The sequence below is a fragment of the Chinchilla lanigera genome, unplaced genomic scaffold (genome assembly GCF_000276665.1).
Source record: "Chinchilla lanigera isolate Chin_1 unplaced genomic scaffold, ChiLan1.0 scaffold00061, whole genome shotgun sequence".
NCBI classification, from domain to species: domain Eukaryota; kingdom Metazoa; phylum Chordata; class Mammalia; order Rodentia; family Chinchillidae; genus Chinchilla; species Chinchilla lanigera.
The window spans coordinates 9368048-9385988 of record NW_004955462.1 but is presented as its reverse complement, the minus strand read 5'-3'; the positions used below and the strand labels follow the sequence as shown (position 1 = coordinate 9385988).

At 49.4% G+C, this 17941-nt stretch overlaps 1 protein-coding gene across 1 annotated transcript in view; it reads left to right on the top strand.

Moving 5' to 3' along the window:
* Positions 1 to 2026: 2026 nt before the first annotated feature.
* Positions 2027 to 17941, top strand: part of Rcsd1 (RCSD domain containing 1) — a 62339-nt gene continuing 46424 nt past the window's right edge. The window contains exon 1 of the mRNA XM_005398224.2: positions 2027 to 2311. Within this exon, the coding sequence (XP_005398281.1) occupies positions 2306 to 2311 (6 nt within the window). The 5' untranslated portion in view covers positions 2027 to 2305. The remainder of the gene's footprint in view (positions 2312 to 17941) is intronic.

Here is a 17941-nt window from a genome sequence, read left to right as displayed (position 1 = left end):
AGAAGTCATGGAATCCGGGCATGGTGGCACATGCCTGTAATCCCAGCACTCAGGAGGCTGAGGCAGGAGGATCATTTCGAGTTTGAGACCAGCCTGGGCTACAAAGTGAGCTCAAGGGCACTCTGAACTGCATTGCAAGACCCTGTCTCAAAAAGGAAAAAAAAAAAGGACAAGAAAAAGAAAAAAAAGAAGGTCATGGTAAAAGTCAATGCTCCCATCACAAACCCAGTCCTCCCCTTTACAAAGAAGAAAGGGAAAAAGTCACAGGCACAAGGTTACGTTTTAAATTCCCAGGAAATTTCCTTCCTGCTACCAACTCTGCCCGGCAACCCCACCTCTGCACTATGAGGCTGGAGTGAGTGGGGCTCACCATTAATTCCTGGGGGTGGGGTTCTTCTGCCAGAGGACTGGGTTGTAAGTAAAGGGAATATCAAGACCTTACTCACTTGAAACTTGTGCATAGGCTAAGCAATATAAAAGCAGGTACTCTTTCCTACTACAGTGTAAAGGTGGGGAACACAAGGATCAGAGAGGTTAATTGACTTGTCTAAGAAAATACAGCTAGCAAGCAGCAGAGTTGGAATTCAACCCTCTCTTTTTTTTCTTCTTTTTCTTTCTTTTTGAGACATTTTCACTATGAAGTTCATGCTAGCCTTGAAATCACTCTGCAGCCCAGGCTGCCCTCCAACTCACAACAACCCTCCAGTCTCAGTCTCTCCCAAGTATTGTGATTACAGGCATGCACTACCACTCTCAGCCTCATTTTCTTGGGTTGTTTTTTGTTGTTATTGTTGTTGTTTTGCTTTGTTTTGTTTTTTGGAGACAGGGTCTGGCTGTGTAGTTCAGGCCAAGGCTGACCTCGGACTTGTAGCGATCCTCCTGCCTCAGCCTTGGAGCTCTGTGATTACAGCCATGTACCACCACACCTGGCTCTGTCTCTCTATTTTTCAAATCAGGGGTTTTGGCCCTACGCTCAGCTGAGTTAAATGAGCTAACAACCATGCTGGCCTTTGATGTAAAGAGTCAGGCCTTGGAAGCGTTTATGACAGGAGGCAGCCTTACATCTCAGGCTGGTACTCGAAGCAGCAATGGAAGCTCCTGGAAGCCACAGATGGCCTTCAGTGAGAAGCAGAATCAGGGTGAGCCTCAGCTTGTGTCCTGCTCAGCGCTCACCAGCAGCTGTCTCACGGTTCCCTCTGGGACGGCTCTCCCTTTCCCTGGCTAGTTAGGGCCTGGGCTTGGGGACAGGGTTAAGGGGACACGTGAATGCTACAGGACAGCAGAGCCACCCTGCCAGCCCATCTCCTTCCACTGCAGGTCTCCAAAAGCACCTCCCCCTGGGCCCGGGAAGAAGGACTGGAAGGGGCTGGTCCCTAGACTGGTATGGGACAATGACCCTGAGGCAGATCCCAGTCCCACATCTCTCCCACACAGTCTTTTTGCTGCCCCTGGGCTGGGATGGCCCTGGGGAAGAGTTGCTAAACTGGGTCTTATGGGAATCGGATGTTCAGGATCTTGCCCTGGACTATATTTAATAGGAATGGAGAAAAAGGCCCTTCAGCTAGCGGCTTGTGGGAGCTGAAATTCCCACAAACCCGAACGCAAGAATCAAAGCAGATTTGAGACAAAGATTTACTGCTGCAGAGAGCGTGGAAAACATTGCTTGGATTCCTTGCTCTTCTCCTCCTCCTTCTCCTGGTACGCAGACAGCAGATCTATAGATTGATACGGCTTTGCTGGGAGCGGAGCTGGAAGCTGGAGAAGAAAAGCGATGTGGAGGGGAAAGTGGCCCTGTCAGGTCGCACTGTGCTGCCGCCTCGCAGCCCCCCAGGGACTCCAGGAAAACCAGGTGTGACCTTAATGCAACCTAAAAAAAGAAAGGGAGGAAAAGGGAAGGAAAGCAGACAGGATGGGCATCAAAGAAGGAAATGGAAAGGAGGGAAAATAAAAAGAACGACAGGCCAGTTCTAACTTGGAGAGTGAGCCGAAGAAAGCGAGCGAGTTAGGGAGGGAGAGGTGAGCGACGAGGCCCAGGGTCCTGAGAAACTTCGCGAGAGAGGGGGCTCCGCGGCTGCCCATCCATGTTTGGGCAGATTGGGAGGGCCAGTATCTGTTTAGATTTGTGTCTATATTTAAACCCCGATCGTTGGCCTCCCTCCCCGCCCCTCCTCCTCCGCGGCTCCTTCCTGGTTCTCCGCGGAGCCGAGCGCAGCACAGCGCAGCCCGGCGCGCGCCGCCCACTCGCCCCGCTGGGCGCACAGGGACCGCGGGGACCGTGAGCTCCGGCCAGGACGACCTGGAGGACATGGAGGTAAAGGACGCCGGCTGGGGTCCTCGGCGCCCCCTCTCTCTCCAGGCAGCCCGGGGCAGGCAGCACGTAGCTCCAGGCGGCTGCTAAGAAGAAGGGCAAACCCCTGCTGCTCGGGCGCCTCGTGCTCGGTCCTACCTGGGGGACGCCTGGGGCGGGCGAGGGCTCGGCAGGGAATACGGGAAAGGAGGGCGGCTTTCTGAGAACGCAGGTATTTTGATCCGGGGTTTGCGTGCTTTAAACAAACAACAAAAAGTAGGTGCAGAAAAGGCTCGTAAAAGGGCAAATTGTGAGCAGAAAAACGGCAAGAAATCAGAAGCCCTTCACTCTGAAGAGCCGGGGTTGAAGGAGAACCAGAACTGGCAATGGAGGCCGGCTTCTCTGCCCACCCGGGCTTCCCACCTCACTTGCACACTGGTCGTTTAGCAGTCCGGGTATCCTCTGGCTCCTGAAGTCCGTCTTGCGACCGACACATCTTTCATAACTTTCTGTAAAGCTCCTCTCCCCTGGAAGTCAAATGACCTTATTTCTGATAAAGCTTGAGGCTCCTCTACAGGCCCCCACTTTGTGGAATATGTATTGGGGTGCGCCGCCCATCTCTAAGGGGTGACCAGGCTGAGGCCCCGCTGAGCGGAGGCCTGGGAACACTCCTATGCTGTTCAAACCTTGTGGGGTCCTGGCAACCACCTTCCACCCTCCATCAAAGATGTGTCCCCCAAATCCTTCCCTTCTCTTTGTCTGGAGACGTCTGTAGATTTACCCCTTGAAACTGAGACCCGCTACTTCACGGGAGTCAGCCTTAGCAGGACCCGGGGCTTTTGAAAAGAGGAAAGGACAAAGTGCAAATGTTGTGTAGTTTTAAGGTGATTCCCACGGGCATTCAAAAGGAAACTGCTCCTCCCTGGGTTGTGGGCTGCAGCAATCTGGATTCACAGTAGCTGTTATCTCTCCCCCACACCAAGCTCCCTGCCTGAGCATGGCTCCCCCGTTCAGTGCTAGACTCCCTGTGTGCCTTCTTCAAAGGGGCGGTAGGTTGGTCCTGGACACTCAGCTCAACTAGTTGTCTTCAAGGGACAAGGATCATGTTGTTCAGGGAGTGGGATGCACCCTCTGTAAAAACATGTGTGACTGGGACACTGAGGCACTCCCTGCAGAGCTCAGCAGGTGGGGCTCACAAGTCTACTCAGAGCTGCAGGGCTCTGCCCTGAGCTCGCTGGGCTGCATGGCGGACCAGGAAGCCAACCCAGGAGACCCTCAACATGTTGGGCTGGGAGAGAGGCCCAAAGAAGTTGTTCTAGATGGAGCTTACCCCTTTTGAGAGGAAACAAGGTGCCTTAAGCCACAGGCAGAAGGTTCCTTATGATGTATGTCTCATCTCTTGCAAAAATGAATCGGACATAAAAAACAAAGCAAATTTAAGCTTAAAGCAGACTCCTGTTTGAGGGCCAAGGCAAGCTTACACTTTGCTCTGGGGAGACAGTGAGGACTCCTTCCAGAGGGAAACTGTCCTCCCTTGGTTGAGGAAGGAACAGTGAGTGTCAGAGGCCCCAAAACTACCAGCAGAGCAACTTCCTGTGTGGCTTGGGGGTGGAGGCATGAAAAGAGAAGGCCTCAGTGTGCAAATGTAGATGTACGGGAACTGAGGAGGGCCTCCTCCAAGACACCCAAATCCCTGGAGTGCCTGGTGCTGGGGGTTGGGGAAGGATGGCTCTGCCGGCCAGGAAGCCGGGCGGATCAGTCCGCATCTGCCTAAGCGCGGATTTGTTCTTTGGGAATGACTGCTTTTGAAGTTTCTTTGTCAATACCACCTGAGGGCGGGTGGGGGGCAGTACTGCAGCTGCTAGTAATGGTGAAGGAAGTGAAAAGGAAGCCAAAGGCTGAGGAAGTGAGGACGTCAGGCCGGAAGTGAGCTTGTTATGGTGGGGTGTGGAGAGCAGGAGTGGGCTTGGGGATTCCTGAAAATCTCAGCCTAAAACCCTCTTTTGAGAGGTGAAGTCCACTTTAGAGAGGTGAAGAACTATATATTTGGGGAGGAGTAGCGTGGCATTGCTTTCCCAGGAGGAGGAATTCAAATCAGACTAGCAAAACTTAATAACTGCTCTCTAGAACCTACTTACTTGTTGGAAGTCTTTGGAGAATCATTTTTTAAAGTCACTTTACCATTCTCACCAGCATCTGTCACTGCTTGGGCCCCAGTAAGCCCTCTGGAGTAAACAAGGTGGAGATGCCTTCTGATCCCTGCCTTCTATTTGTTTTTGTTTTTGTTTTGTCTTTTTGAGACAGGGTCTTGCTATGCTGTTCAGGCTAGCCTTGAGCTCACTTTGTAGCCCAGGCTGGTCTCAAACTCACAACAGTCCTCCTGCCTCAGCCTCCCGAGTGCTGGAATTACAGGTGTGTGCTACCACGCCTGGCTACACCACCATGCTCGGCTGATCCCTGCCTTCTAAACCCTTGCAATCCAACCGAGGAAATAGGGTTCACTCTACTGCGTCCTGTACATAGTTCTCCACCCAGTGTTCGCTGAATGATGACCCTTGCAGACCCTGAGTTCTACAGGAACCCAGAGCAGATGAGGCTCAAAAAGAAGGCTGGGTGGTGGTGGTGAAGAGGAGAAGGCCTAAGGCATTGGGCACAGGGAGAATGTGCCACCCTAGTTCAAGAAAGTAGGCCATGGGGCTGGAGAAGAAGGCCAGGAAGCCGTAAGAGTGGAGAAATGAAAGTAAGGAGATAAAGCTCCAGGGCCACTGAGTAGACACGGGCCAAGCAGTGAGTGGGAGCTGACTTCCAAGCCACATGACAGAAGGCGTTACCTTTTCGTTCTGGAAAGTCTCCTTGCCTAGTTATGCCTCCTGAAGGCACCATTTTCTGACTCTTATAGAGACCATCTGCAGAGCTTGGTTGGAAGCCAGCGTGGAGATGGCCCTGGGTTGTGCTTCATGGAAAGTGGGCAACTCTGATAGTGACCACGATGCGAGAGGGGTTAGATGGCAGAAATGTAGTTAGTTTGTGGAGTGAAAAGGGCAGGTCTTTGAGAGCAGTCTGATTTGGAGAGACAATAAGGATAGAAAAGATGGAAAAGGACAAAAACCATATACTAGAGCGGAAGGTGGGAACTACTTCCAGTTTGAAGCCAGGCATGATGGTGCACGCCTATAATCCCAGCACTCGGGAGGCTGAGGTAGGAGGATTGTTGGGAGTTCAAGACCAGTCTGGGCTACAAAGTGAGCTTAAGGCCAGCCTGAACTGCATAGCGAGACCCTGTCTCAAAAAGACAAAAAATAAAACAAAACAAAACAAAACAAAAAACCAAAATACTTCCAGTTTGAGGTCCCCAGAGCACCTGGAAGAATAGAGTTCCCCAAGGTGCAGTGGGGGGTACCCCAGGGACAGAGACCATATCCTACAGATCTGGGACCTAATGGACACTCAGTAAAGACTTTGATGAATGAGTAGATATGTTATTGGAGATGAGAGAAAGATAGTTTTTTCCCCTTTTTAAAATGTTTTATTTTTTATTAGTACGTGTTTGTGATACATAATAATTATGTTCATCTCAGGGAAATGGTACATAGACATATTGCATCTCAATCGTTGCATCTCCTTTTTTTTTTTTTTTTTTTTTTTTTTCTTTTTGAGACAGGGTCTCGCTAGGCAGTTCAGGCTGACCTTGAGCTCACTGTAGCCCAGGCTGGTCTTGAACTTACAACGATCCTCCTGCCTCAGCCTCCCAAGTGCTAGGATTACAGGTGTGCGCCACCATGCCCGGCCAATTATTGCATCGTAATCACTTTTACTTACCCCTCACCCTGCCCTTTCCTTCTTTTCCCAAATCCCTTTCCCGTCTCCAGAGTCTACTGCCCTGTTTTTATCATCTCTCTTTTATTTTGCTCTTGATTGAATGTTCTTACAAAGGCAGAGTTTAGGTATGCTGGTTCAACTGACCTAGGTAGATATTTCCAGCATGTCATGAGAAACAGATCTCTATGATGCAAAATGTGTTTCTTCTGTAGAAAAGATAGTAAGTGACATTAAGGTAGATAAGAACCCAATCGACAGGTATACAGTAAAGAAAGAGCGGGAAACTTAGAACATTGAACTTATATTTGTATTCTCAGTTACTTAAATATAAACTGTTGGAACTCAGATAGCAGCCTAAGGGTGCTTAAACAAAGTTTGATTTACACTGACTAAATCCTTCATTTGTTCAACTAAATAGTAGATAACATGAAAATTAAGCTTATCTCCCTAAACCCTGTGCTATTTAGTTGAACAGATGAAGGATTTTGTCTGTGAAAATTAAACTTTACGGCCACAGAACAAATGAACTTCCAGATAGAAATTATAAATAAACCCTTTTCCCTGGTGTAAAGTCAAGTACTTCCTAGATATTATTTGTCATTCAGTCATTTGGTCAATATTTCTTCATTTATTACATGCCTGATCTTGTGTTTAATGGTTACTTTAAAAAGAGAGAGAGAAAGAGAGATGGGATTGAAAAATACAGTGAATGCTTAAATTTTAGAATTTATTACAATGAAAGACACATTGCCATTGATCCCCCTCACAATTCTCCTGCTCACTTTGAACACACCTCATCATTCTTGCCACTTTCTGGAGCAGCTCTGAAATCCTCTTTCATGTGTTTAGTTGTCCTGTTATGGCTGCATCAGTGTCTTGAGTTTATTTTATTTTAATTTTTTGGTACTGGGAATTGAACTCAGGACCTTGCGCTTGCCAGGCAGGTGCTTATGCCACTGAGCTATATCCCCAGCCCGATGTATTGAATTTATTCAAAACCTTTCATGGTCGTTTTGACTTTGGGGAAGAGCCAGAGGTCACACAGTGCCTGATCCAGTGAACTAGATGGATGAGAACACACGGCAGTGTGCTTATGAGCCTGCCTTTCACTCGGCACTCGGCAGCAGCATTCACTATATATTTTGCTCACACCACATATGGGACTATCCTGTCTTTTCACACGCTGTGAAAAGACTGTCAGTAGCAACAAGGGTGTGTGTATACACACTGGTATATATATTGTGTTCATTTTGTGAGTTACATTTTCATTTATAGCTTTGTACCTCATTAAACATTTTCTACCTCTTTTTAAAAAAAGAATCACCAGGACATAGGAGACTCCATGCCTTAGTAAAAAGATCATTTTGCCTTGTCCCTGTGTAGCGCTGGCGGAACCCTGACAGCCCTTGCAGATTTTTGACCCACCTCTCTCCCTGAGCCATAGTCATCTGCTGGTTGGAGCTGGTTGGTCACAGATAGTGATTGCATGGGCTTTGGAAGCTGGGTTTGTGAGGAACTTGGCATACCCAGATACCCCACATGCCCCTCGGCTCCCCTGTGTCCTCCCCTTGAGTAGATGGCTTCCATCTGTTGGGCCATGGTGACAATTTGGGGTGTGGCAGGAGGGTAAGCGCGCATTCCTGGAAAGGAGTCGGATTTCCAGCCTGAGCCATAGAGCCCTGCTCCCAGCCAGGAGGGCCAGACGAGCATGGCGCTCACAGCTCCGTGGGAAACCTGACCACTGGCGGCTCAGCAGCCAGTAATCTTATCAGGGGCACAAGAGAAAGCATTTCGGTTCCAGAAAAATCTGAAGGCAGCCCTGCCTTCCTCCAGGGATAATATTTGAGGCTTGCAGAGCCTGCCTGACCACCGTTGCTCAACTCACTGGACTGGAGAAGCGCAGAGCTCTGGGTGGAATAAGACAGTCGGCCTCCCAGGGCCCTGCCGTGTTGCAGGGGAGCAGACAGGCGCTGAGGTGCTCTGACCTGAATGGAGGTGCCCTTGGGCCTTTGGAAAGCCAGCAGCTTTCAGTTTTCCTCCTTTGGGGGAGTAGCTCCGTCTGTGAGTAGCTCAGCAATCACTCAGAGGGATGGTTCTCACGTTATCAGAGTTTCATCACAAAAGCAGGATACTCCTTGTGTTCTACCTCTGAGATGTCACATGGACACTTTTATCTCTCTGCGCACAAGGTGGTACTGTGACATGCTGTGCACTACAGTGCAGCTTCGCCGCCACCCTCAGTGAGCTGCCTGCCCCAGAGCCCTGTGCAAGCGCGTCTCCCTGGTGTCTACCTGAACCAGACCAGAGCAGATATCGCCCTGTCCTTTGGTCTTGGAGCAACAAGCTTCCCATTTATTTGCTTTGGGGCTTTCTGAATAGCTGTCTGTGGAGATTGACTGCTGAGTGAATCCTGTAAAAGCTGTGCATCTGGGTGTGGGTCATGTCCTGTTCCAGAGAACGTGCCTCCAGCCACTGCCATTCCAAGCCCAATGGCTTGCTAGGAGAGGTGAGTTGGACACACAGAGCCTGGCCTCCAGAAGAGACCCCTCTGAGATGCCGCTGATACTCATCTTTACTGGGTAGTGAAGGAATGCAGCTGGACATGCTCAGATGGGGTGCTGAGAAGTTCTGGACATCAGGGTGACATTCTTCCAAGCTGAGAAATGAGGGCCACGTCAAAGATGGCCCACCTGTGCTTGGATGTGTTTGCAGTATCCCGATATCTTCATGCAGTCCTCCTGGTGACAATTGCAACTCTTTCCTGGGCTGGATCGTGTATAATCAATTGGTGGCAATGCACAGGATGTCACACACTAGCTTTGTTGCTGTTGTTTGAAATAGGGTCTCACTATATAGTTCAGGCTGGCCTTGAACACATTATGTAGCTACAGCTGGCCTCAAACTCAAGAAATCCTCTTACCCCAGCCTCCCAAGTGCTAAGATTATAGCCATGCACCACCATACTTGGCACTAGCTTTTTATTTAGGTTTAACTAACATGCGTTGAGCCCCTCCTGCCGCAGGCACTAGGGATCTAGCCATAAATGGGTCTAGTACCTTGCTGGCCCTGGAAGAACTCAAAGCCTGGGAGGGGAAGCACACACTTTCGGAGCAGAAGGAGGAGAGCAGTCACATCCAGCCTAGGGTTCAGAGAGGGCTTCCTGTTAGAGATGATTTCTGAGTTGAGCATTGAAGAATGAATAGGAGCTAACCAAGTGCAGAAAATTGGGGAGAGCATATCTGATCTGAGGAAATGACAAGAACAAAGCTTCTGGTGCAAGAAACTGCATGGTATGCTCAGGGACTCCGAAGTTTATTCCTGGAGGATGCAGCAAGATGGAGCTCTTTGGTTGGGGGATACAGAGAGATGTAAGGTGCCGTTCCTGGCCATAAACAAGCTCTCTTCTATTAGGGAAAATAAGGTATGCACACACATCATGACATAAAAAATACAAGATGCTATCTTGATCAGCCCTGAGGTATGTGGCAGTTTAGAGTCAGCCTGTTTTCTACTGGGAGAAAGAGAAGTCATGTGCTTCTGCAGCTGGGGATCCCGCTGCAAAGGGGGACATGGCTCCTGCTGAGCACACTTCAGCCTGTGTTTGTCTGCACCAAAGGCTCATGCTGAGGATGCCGACTTGAAATAGCTCTTGGTCCCCAGGGATGCCTTGGGCAATGCCTCTGAAAGTAGCCCTCAAGGCCCTCTGGCATTCTCTGATGAGAAGCCTCTGAGAAGAAACCTTGTACACACCAGTCCACTTTCCCACTCACCATCCACCCACAGCCCCTCATTGGCACACTGCCTGTGCAGTCTGCAAAGCCAACACAGCTCCTGTTCAGCCGGAGGAAGAGCCAGGTGGATGGAGGAGCAGCAGCGACCACAGGCACCAGCCCCGCCCAGCCACATTGGTAACAGAAAGGAGAAACTGAGCTATTGCACAACCAACCCAGGTGCTCACCCCAGAGGACACAGGACTTCCTTCCTAAAATGCACCCCAGAAAGCTTCTCCGTCCCCCAGGCTTCTCTGCTACACTCCCACCCTGTAGCTCATTCCAGACCCATAAGCTAGACGGACATGACTCCCACCCTGTTGGACAACCCCCTTACCTCAGCCTTCTCACATGCATTCCCAGGCCTCAGGTCCCTGGCTTGTCAGGCTGTTGAGATATGTTTTGATGGATAGTGGGAAATTCAGTCCTAAGCAGCCACGCCAATGGCAGTGTGGGAGAGACCTAAAAAGCTTGCTGTCATCATGGCGATTACCACCACTTGCTGAATGCCTGCCATGTACAGATGTTTTGCATAAATGTATCTTTTTTTAAGTCCTAGTCAAATCCTATCACATCTGTTTTATAGAGCAGGGGGCAAAGGCTTCAAGATGTTTAGTTTGCTCTGATCTGGGAGGTGATTGCCAGAAGAGCCACATTTGACACACCATGCATACCCCCACTCGGTGGGTTCTTTGGGCCCTTGTTTCTCTTGCTCCAGAAAAACCCTGGCTCCCTCCACCCCTGCCTGTGTGGTTCCTCAGGAAAGCCACAGGCCTTCCGCCTGGCCCACCTTCCGTCAGCTAGCACTGGGTCACAGTGCCTGGGAGAGGCCCTGCTGCCCAAGGGTGGAGCTGCTATGGTCTGGCCCAGAGGGACTAAGCCTTCATCCACCCGTCTAAGGCTTCTGAAAGGCTTCAGTGTGTCTCTGGGGGAAGCTAGCATCAATACCTAAGGCGGTAAGGAAGTGGGTTTTCCAAAATGAATATTTAGGGTGTAAGAGTTTTGAGTGCAAGAGGGAACTTTAGCACTTTCTCTCCTCCTCCACCTCCTCCTCCTCTATTTTACAGTTGAGGGTGCTTAACGCAATTTCCCAGCCATCTTGCTTGATGTCAATTAGTGGCAGTAATGGTTAGAGCTGGGGTGTCCTGAAAAAGCCTCTTGTGTGTGGAAGGTGATTGTTTCACCCACTGATGAGTTCCTAGCTGAATGTGCAGTTAGGAAGTGGTGCCTGGACAAAGGAGCCCAGTCACTGTGGGCTTGATCCGGAAGTGCCTGAATCCCTCCCCACCCCGATCTTCTCGCTCGGATTTCTGGCCACCATGACCTGAGGAGCTTTTCTTCTTCTGTTCCCCTCAGCCATGCTTCCTCTGTCTTGGAACAGGTTAGCCATGGCCTGTAACTGTGAGCCCAAATAAACCCCTCCTCCTTTAAGCGGAGGGATCAGAATCGTAGCACAGGTCTTCTAACCTCAGCACACTCTGGGAGACCTCTGACCTTCTGTCTATGTTAGCTCCTGGTTACTGTGCTGCCTGCTCAGCTCTGCTGCTGTCTTCTCCTGGCTCTCTGCAGTCCTCGGAGTTCAGTGTCCTCAGTTTCCCTAATGAGCACCACTTTCTGTGGGGTAGGGAGGCTAGGAGGAGCACACATTTATTATCATTGTTTCAGCAAGAGTCAGGGTGCCCAGAGCCGGGTCCCAGGGCCAGCCAGTCCGGTGCAGCACCACACCCGTGACTGGCCTGCTGTCCACTGTGCTCCCGAGGGTCTTGCCTGGGCCCTGATGTGTGTCATGCCCAGTCCCTGGTGAAGCCTGACTTTGAGAGGCGGGGAGGATAAGAGGGAAGATTTTGCAGCTTTGCTTTCCCTGGGGGGATCCCTGGGACCTGCTGAGATGCCTGGTGCTCCAGGCTGCTATCAAATGCTGCCATGCTGCCCAAGTGCAGAGCCCAGAGCCGGCCATGGGTGTGGGAGGGGCATCAGTTTGTCAGGGCCACCCTAACAAATGATCGCAAACTGGGTACAAGAGAAATTTAGAGCAATGGAAATTTATTGTCTCACAGAGGCCAGAAATCAGAAATCACAGTGTCTGCAAGACCTGGCTCCCTACAGAGTCCATCTGAGAGTCCATCCCACATCTTTTTAGCTCCTAGCATTGCTGGTTTTTTGTCTTCTGGCCGCATCTCCCCAGCCTTTATGTTATCTTCTCCGTGTGTCTCTGATACGACCATTGTTGGGTTAGGACTCTCACTGACAATTCAGGAGGGTTTCCTCACCTTGAAATCCTTAACAACATTGATGAAGACCCTTTTTTTCCATGTTCAAGGGTTAGGCCATGCTTGTAGCTTTTGGAGGAGTCTCCGCTGGCCCTTTCACAGCAGGAAACTTGGCTGTCTGTACATAGGTGGGCGACTCAGGGGTTGGGAGGGTGAAACCTAGATTATTGCTAGGCTATTTTGTAAACATCTCCGTATCTAGCCCTACTTCTGTGGATGAATCATGAATGGATATTCATTGCTACCTCCTTGAGACTAATTTCTTACCTCCTGTGCCATCTATACAGCCTGTCCTCTCTACCCATAAAGGTGTGGGGGTCCCAGGTACAATTCTCTGTTCAGAGAGTTCCAGTGGAGAGGGAAGTTTCCTAGGGTGCTATTTCCCTGGAGTGATGATCATCCCTCCCCAGTCTGAGGTCTTTCCATTGAGATAACAATCCTGTTAGCAGGCTGAGGAGAGCTGCTCAAGATTATCTGGTGGTGACACATGCTTATAATCCCTGCACTTTGAGAAGCTGAGACAGTAGGATTAAAAGTTCAAGCCCAGCATGGGCCACTGGTGACTTAGTGAGATAAGACCCTGTCTTAAAAGAAAAAAGAAAAAAAGGCCTAGGGATGCAGCTCAGTAGGAAGGCCCTGGGTTCAGTCCCCAGTACTGGAAAAAAAAAAAGATTTTATAGGATCACCCACACCTTCATAAAAGATCATGCCTAGCAAGACTATAGAATGATATTTTGTGTGATAGCATTCTATGTTCTGTTCTCAGATTCTTCATTCATTCATTCATCTTTTCATTTATCTGAAGACATGTACTGAGAAGTTACCAAATAAGAATTAATAAGACAATACTTGTGCTTAGTCTGGAGGTGGATGCAGGCATGGAGATGAAAGAAATGATTACAGAACAACAAGTCTTCTGCAAAGACTGGAAGTAAATTATTTGTGCATAAATCACAAGACAAGCTGGTGCTGCTTTAACTAACAATGCCACAATTTTAGTGACTGTAAATAGCAGTCATGCTACGCGTCTGTTGGTGGGGGCTCTGCTCTCTGTCACTGTTGTCCTCCTTCTGAGACCCAAGCTGATAGAGTCTCTCAGGAAGGAAAGTTAAAATGCTTTCTCTTGGAAGAGTGAAAAGCCACACCCAGCTCCACTCGACCGCAGGGCCCAGGAAGGAAGACAGTCCTCTCATGGACCCAAGTGGTGGGAGCTAGAAATAGCGCATGAACATTGTTAGTGACCTGGTAGAGTCTTTTTTTTTTTGATACCAGGAGTGGAAGTCAGGTCTTTGCGCTTGCCAGGCAGGCACTTGTGCCGCTGAGCTATATCCCCAGCCCTTGGACTGTGTCTTTCGGGCCCACAGAGGCGGGAAGGCTGGAGAAGGAGGCAGTGATATGCACCACACAGACTCACTCCCTTGAGACTCCTGCAGCTCTTGTGGCTGGCAGTGTTCTTCCTGATTGAAATGAAAGCTGCTTCGCCAGCACGAAGAATGTTTTCAGTGACGCCAGCTGTACTTCATTCTTTGGGGTTGACTTCAAGAAACAAGTAGATTTAAAGAGGAATCCAGAAGATGCATATATATCCATTTCTACAGGAAAACATCAGAGAAATATAAACATAAGCCACCAAAGGCAGCTGATCGCATGATTTCTTAAACACCTGAATCTTGGAATAACCAGTTCTATGAAGCAGGCCATGCAGAGGTAGTGTTTTGCACTGATGGATTTGCAAGTCCCTTTGCTTATTGCTATGCCAGCAGTGCTGTATCTGCAAACCTGAATGATTTTAAAGCATTCCTGTACATAAATGGGAAATCTATACCTTTTTCTTCTATATACTCACATCATTAAGCCACCAGCTTTTCCCACAGCCTCGTGCATATGGAGTGAGTCAGTTTTCGAGTACACTGGAATCTGCAGTGGAGTTTGAAGGCCAGGATGGTGACTGTTATGGTTTGTGTCTGGGTGTCCCCCCAAAGCCTCATGCGGCCATGGGGCAGGCTTTTAGAGTTTGATTGATTATGGGTGTGAGAGCTACACCTGCCCTGGGGTGGATAGTTTACATATGTAAGGGAGAGGAAGAGGGTGCTTCTGGCCATTTCTTCCCTTGTGAGTGCTTGTTGCTTTGCTGTGTTCTGCTGCCATGAGCTGTAGCCCTCTGTCATGTGCCAGTCTGCCTTGTAACCTGCCAAGTATGGACTATAACCTCCACAAACTGTAAGCGAAATAAACCTTTCCTTCCTTAATTTTGGGCATCAGGTATTTTGTCTCAGCAATGAGAGAAAAGTAACCAAGACGGTGACAGGCTGCCTGCTACCTTCTGTGCCCTTTGTTGGATCATGGAGCTTGTGCTAGGCCAGCAGGGATACTGTGCAAGAGAAAGACCAGGAGTTTCAGATCAAGTTTCAATTACTAGCCTTAGGGTCCTGGTCAGCTCTCCATCTATGAAGTGGAAACCTGGTTTGCCTACCTTACAGGGTATCCTGAAAGGAAGTCAGAGCATGCATGCAATAAGTAAGATTATTTATGGTACCATCTTGAAGAGTTAAATGGCCCACAAATTCATGGTGGTGGTGTTCATACTCATTAGCTGGGACTCTGAAATTTATAACAATCTTGAGTATGTCTTCTAGTGGAGGGTGGCAGAAGGAAGGACAAAGAGCAAAGTGCACTGGTGACTAGGAGCAGAGAGTGGGACAGTGAGGCTTCCAATGTAGGGCAAGGAGACTTCGTATAGCATAAAAGAGGCTCTGATCTGTGTGGTGGTAATAAAGAAAATGCACTTCTACCACTCTTCCTTTTCAAAGCAGTGTCCTGTACCTCCCTGAAACTATGAGCTCTGAAAACCCCACTGGAGGCCCTCGTATTCTAGGATATGTCCATTCACTCTCATGGGATGCAGCCTTCATATTGTCACATGGAGGGACAGTGTGGCCCCGGCAGTGCTAAGAGCTCAGGCCTGGGAGCCAGGTAACAAGGTTCAACTCCTGACTTTGCCATTTACTACCTTGTGACCTCCCTGTGCCTTGGTTTCTCATCTGTAAAATGGAAATTATAGTAACACCTGACTAAAAGGGCTGTATACGCATTGAATGAGTTAATGTATGTGTAGAGTGCCTTGGACAGTCCCGGGCACGTATTAGGCACAAATAAGTGAATCTGTAGGGCTTGTAATCATTTGCAAGAGAGCAGTCTCTCATGCACTGGTGCAGTTCTAACTAAGATGGCAAGAGGACATCTGAAGTCCCCTCCAGTCCTGGAGGCTGGCAGATGAGTGGTCAGTGCATATTGCACACAGTCCTCTGCCAGCAAAGCTGTCTGCGCTTCTGCAGGAGCCTGGGCCTTGGGGACAATGCTGGCCTTGGGGACGTTGTTTTGTCAAGACAAATTCCAAGTAGGTTGAGCTGTCTTGGCCTAAGTATTCTAGTTAAGTGCCCTAGGTCTTTCCTGAGGAAAGTCTAGACTGGAGCTTGGGAGGCTGGAGATCTTGGCATAGCAGACCCAAGCCACAGGTTCTCAGGGCAGCCACAGCCAGCAGGCAGCAGAGAGACCTGTTGGCTGATGAATGCATGTCAAAGAAAGGGTAGGAAAGAGACAAAACAGTAAGTGTGTCTTGTGCACTCATCCTAGCAAAGGGGTGAAATAAAGAGTAGGACATGGCGGGGCAGTACCCCAGTGGAGGCCTGAAGCTACAGCATCCCATACCCTACAGTTTAACACCTTTTCCATCTTGAGGCACAATAGCAATACTAGCAAGCCTTTCCTTTTCCTTCTTCAGAATTTCATGGAAAGAAGATTCATTCTTATGATAAATCTTACCAACCTCAGAATTTGAGTGTTCTCTTAATTGAGAACTTCCACTTTCTCACTTAAAGGAAGCCCTTTGTGGCTTCTCTCTGGCATTGCTGAATTGCCAGCGTTGCCACTCTTGCTCTTTGGGGCCGTGATCGAGTAAAGTCGGCATTGCTTGAACATGAGCAGTGGTATCTGTCTCGGATCTGATAGCTGCTCAGTGGCTGGCAGGCAGGTAGTGTACCCAGCATGAATCCGAGGGACAAAGGGCGGATTCATGTGCTGGACAGGGAGGAGCGGACAGCACGAGATCTAATGCTCAGAGAGGAGTGCAATCTAAAACTTAGAAGTTGTTTATTTGTGGGATTTTCCACTTAGTATTTTCAGACTGTGCATGATGACAGGTAACTGAAATACAGGGGGGGGTGACCCTGGATGGGGGACGGCTGTAGAGCTTCCATTCCTCTCTTCCCTTGCTTCTGCTGTGCCTTGACATGTCCTCACCTGTCATGGCTCCACCCGAGGCCTGCTGGGTTGCTGTGCCGGGGGGATGCCGAATGAACATCCTGACTTCTCCAATAGTCTCATTACATTGTTTTGTCAAGACAGATTCCAAGTAGGTTGAGCTGTCTTGGCCTAAGTATTCTCGTTAAGTGCCCTAGGTCTTTCCTGAGGAAAGTCTCCAGTGGCAGCCCACAGGGTTCTGTCATGGGCTCTGACATGTTAAATGCTTTTGTTAATGACTTGAATGAAAAATAGAAAGAATCCAGATGACCCACAGCTGGGGTAGTTAATATGATACATGACATATTCAAGTTCAAAATGATTTATATAGCATGGAACACCAGGCCAAAACCAACAGAATGAAATTAAACAGGGATGAATGTGAGGCCCTCTGCTTAGCTTTAGGAAAACTTCTTGCCCCAGTGTAGGATAGACGTGGCTTGGAATATGCACACGTTTGTTCAGTCATTCCAGAAATATTTGGTGAGGGGGGCTTATTGCCTGAAAAATGCTGTCTGGGTCCTCTGAGAGACTGAAATATAAAGCTGAAGGTTCAGCAGTGGTGGTGGGAGTCATGTGTCACCAGATAAACAGAACGAGGCACAGGGTGTGCCGAACTGCCTCGCAAGCTGCAAGACCACACGGCTGCGGAGGTTCATGGAGAGGGTTTCTCCACCTATGTGAGGGGATGCTTTATGGCGGGGGCATCAGAGTGGGCACCAAAAGCCAGTTCACAATTTTTGTGAACGGGTGGCAGTGGCTGAAGGGACCAAGGAGCGGTGGTAGAGTGACTAGAAAGAGGGTCTCAAGTGTGTGCCTCTCCCTCCACAAGATGTTAGGCGGTGCCGAAGACTGAGTGGAGGCAGGCTGTGCGCAGACCAGGAAACTGCAGTCTGTGAGTGCGGCCCAGGGAAAGGCTCATGTCAGCTCCTCCCAGGAGCCTGGGAGTCTGAATGTGACCTCGTATATGGTGGGTAGACGGAGGGGAGAGGCTGAGGTCCAGCCAGAGGCTGAGCACCAGAGAGCAGGAGCTGTGAAGAAGATGAAGGGTAAACTGAGGGAGAATCTGAAGATTTGGTATTTGGTTGGAGTGTTGTCTGGGGAAGGGGTTAGAGAGAGACCAGAATGCTGTATTTTCTGGGTATGAAGAGAAGAATTTGTGTATGTGGAGTCCGGTGAAGCCGAGTTTCCTTGGAGGGGTTGGAAGGTCCCCTCTGGAAATTAAATCCAGAGCTGGAACTTAGAGGAGCACAGAAGAAGCTTCCAGACCCTGGGCAGTGAGCGGTGCCCACAGAGACGAGCAGGCTGAGGTCCTGACATCAGAGACACCAGTGGACTGAGGACGGAGGATGGGCCAGGGCGCTTCCTTCGCGCGGCTGTTCCTATGGCCTGGGACTTTTTGCTGACCATAAACTAAGGACTTCCAGTGGTGATGCTGGGAATGGAGCTGTAACTCCACCCCAACAATTTTCTTTTTAAAAGAAGAAAGAGAGGGA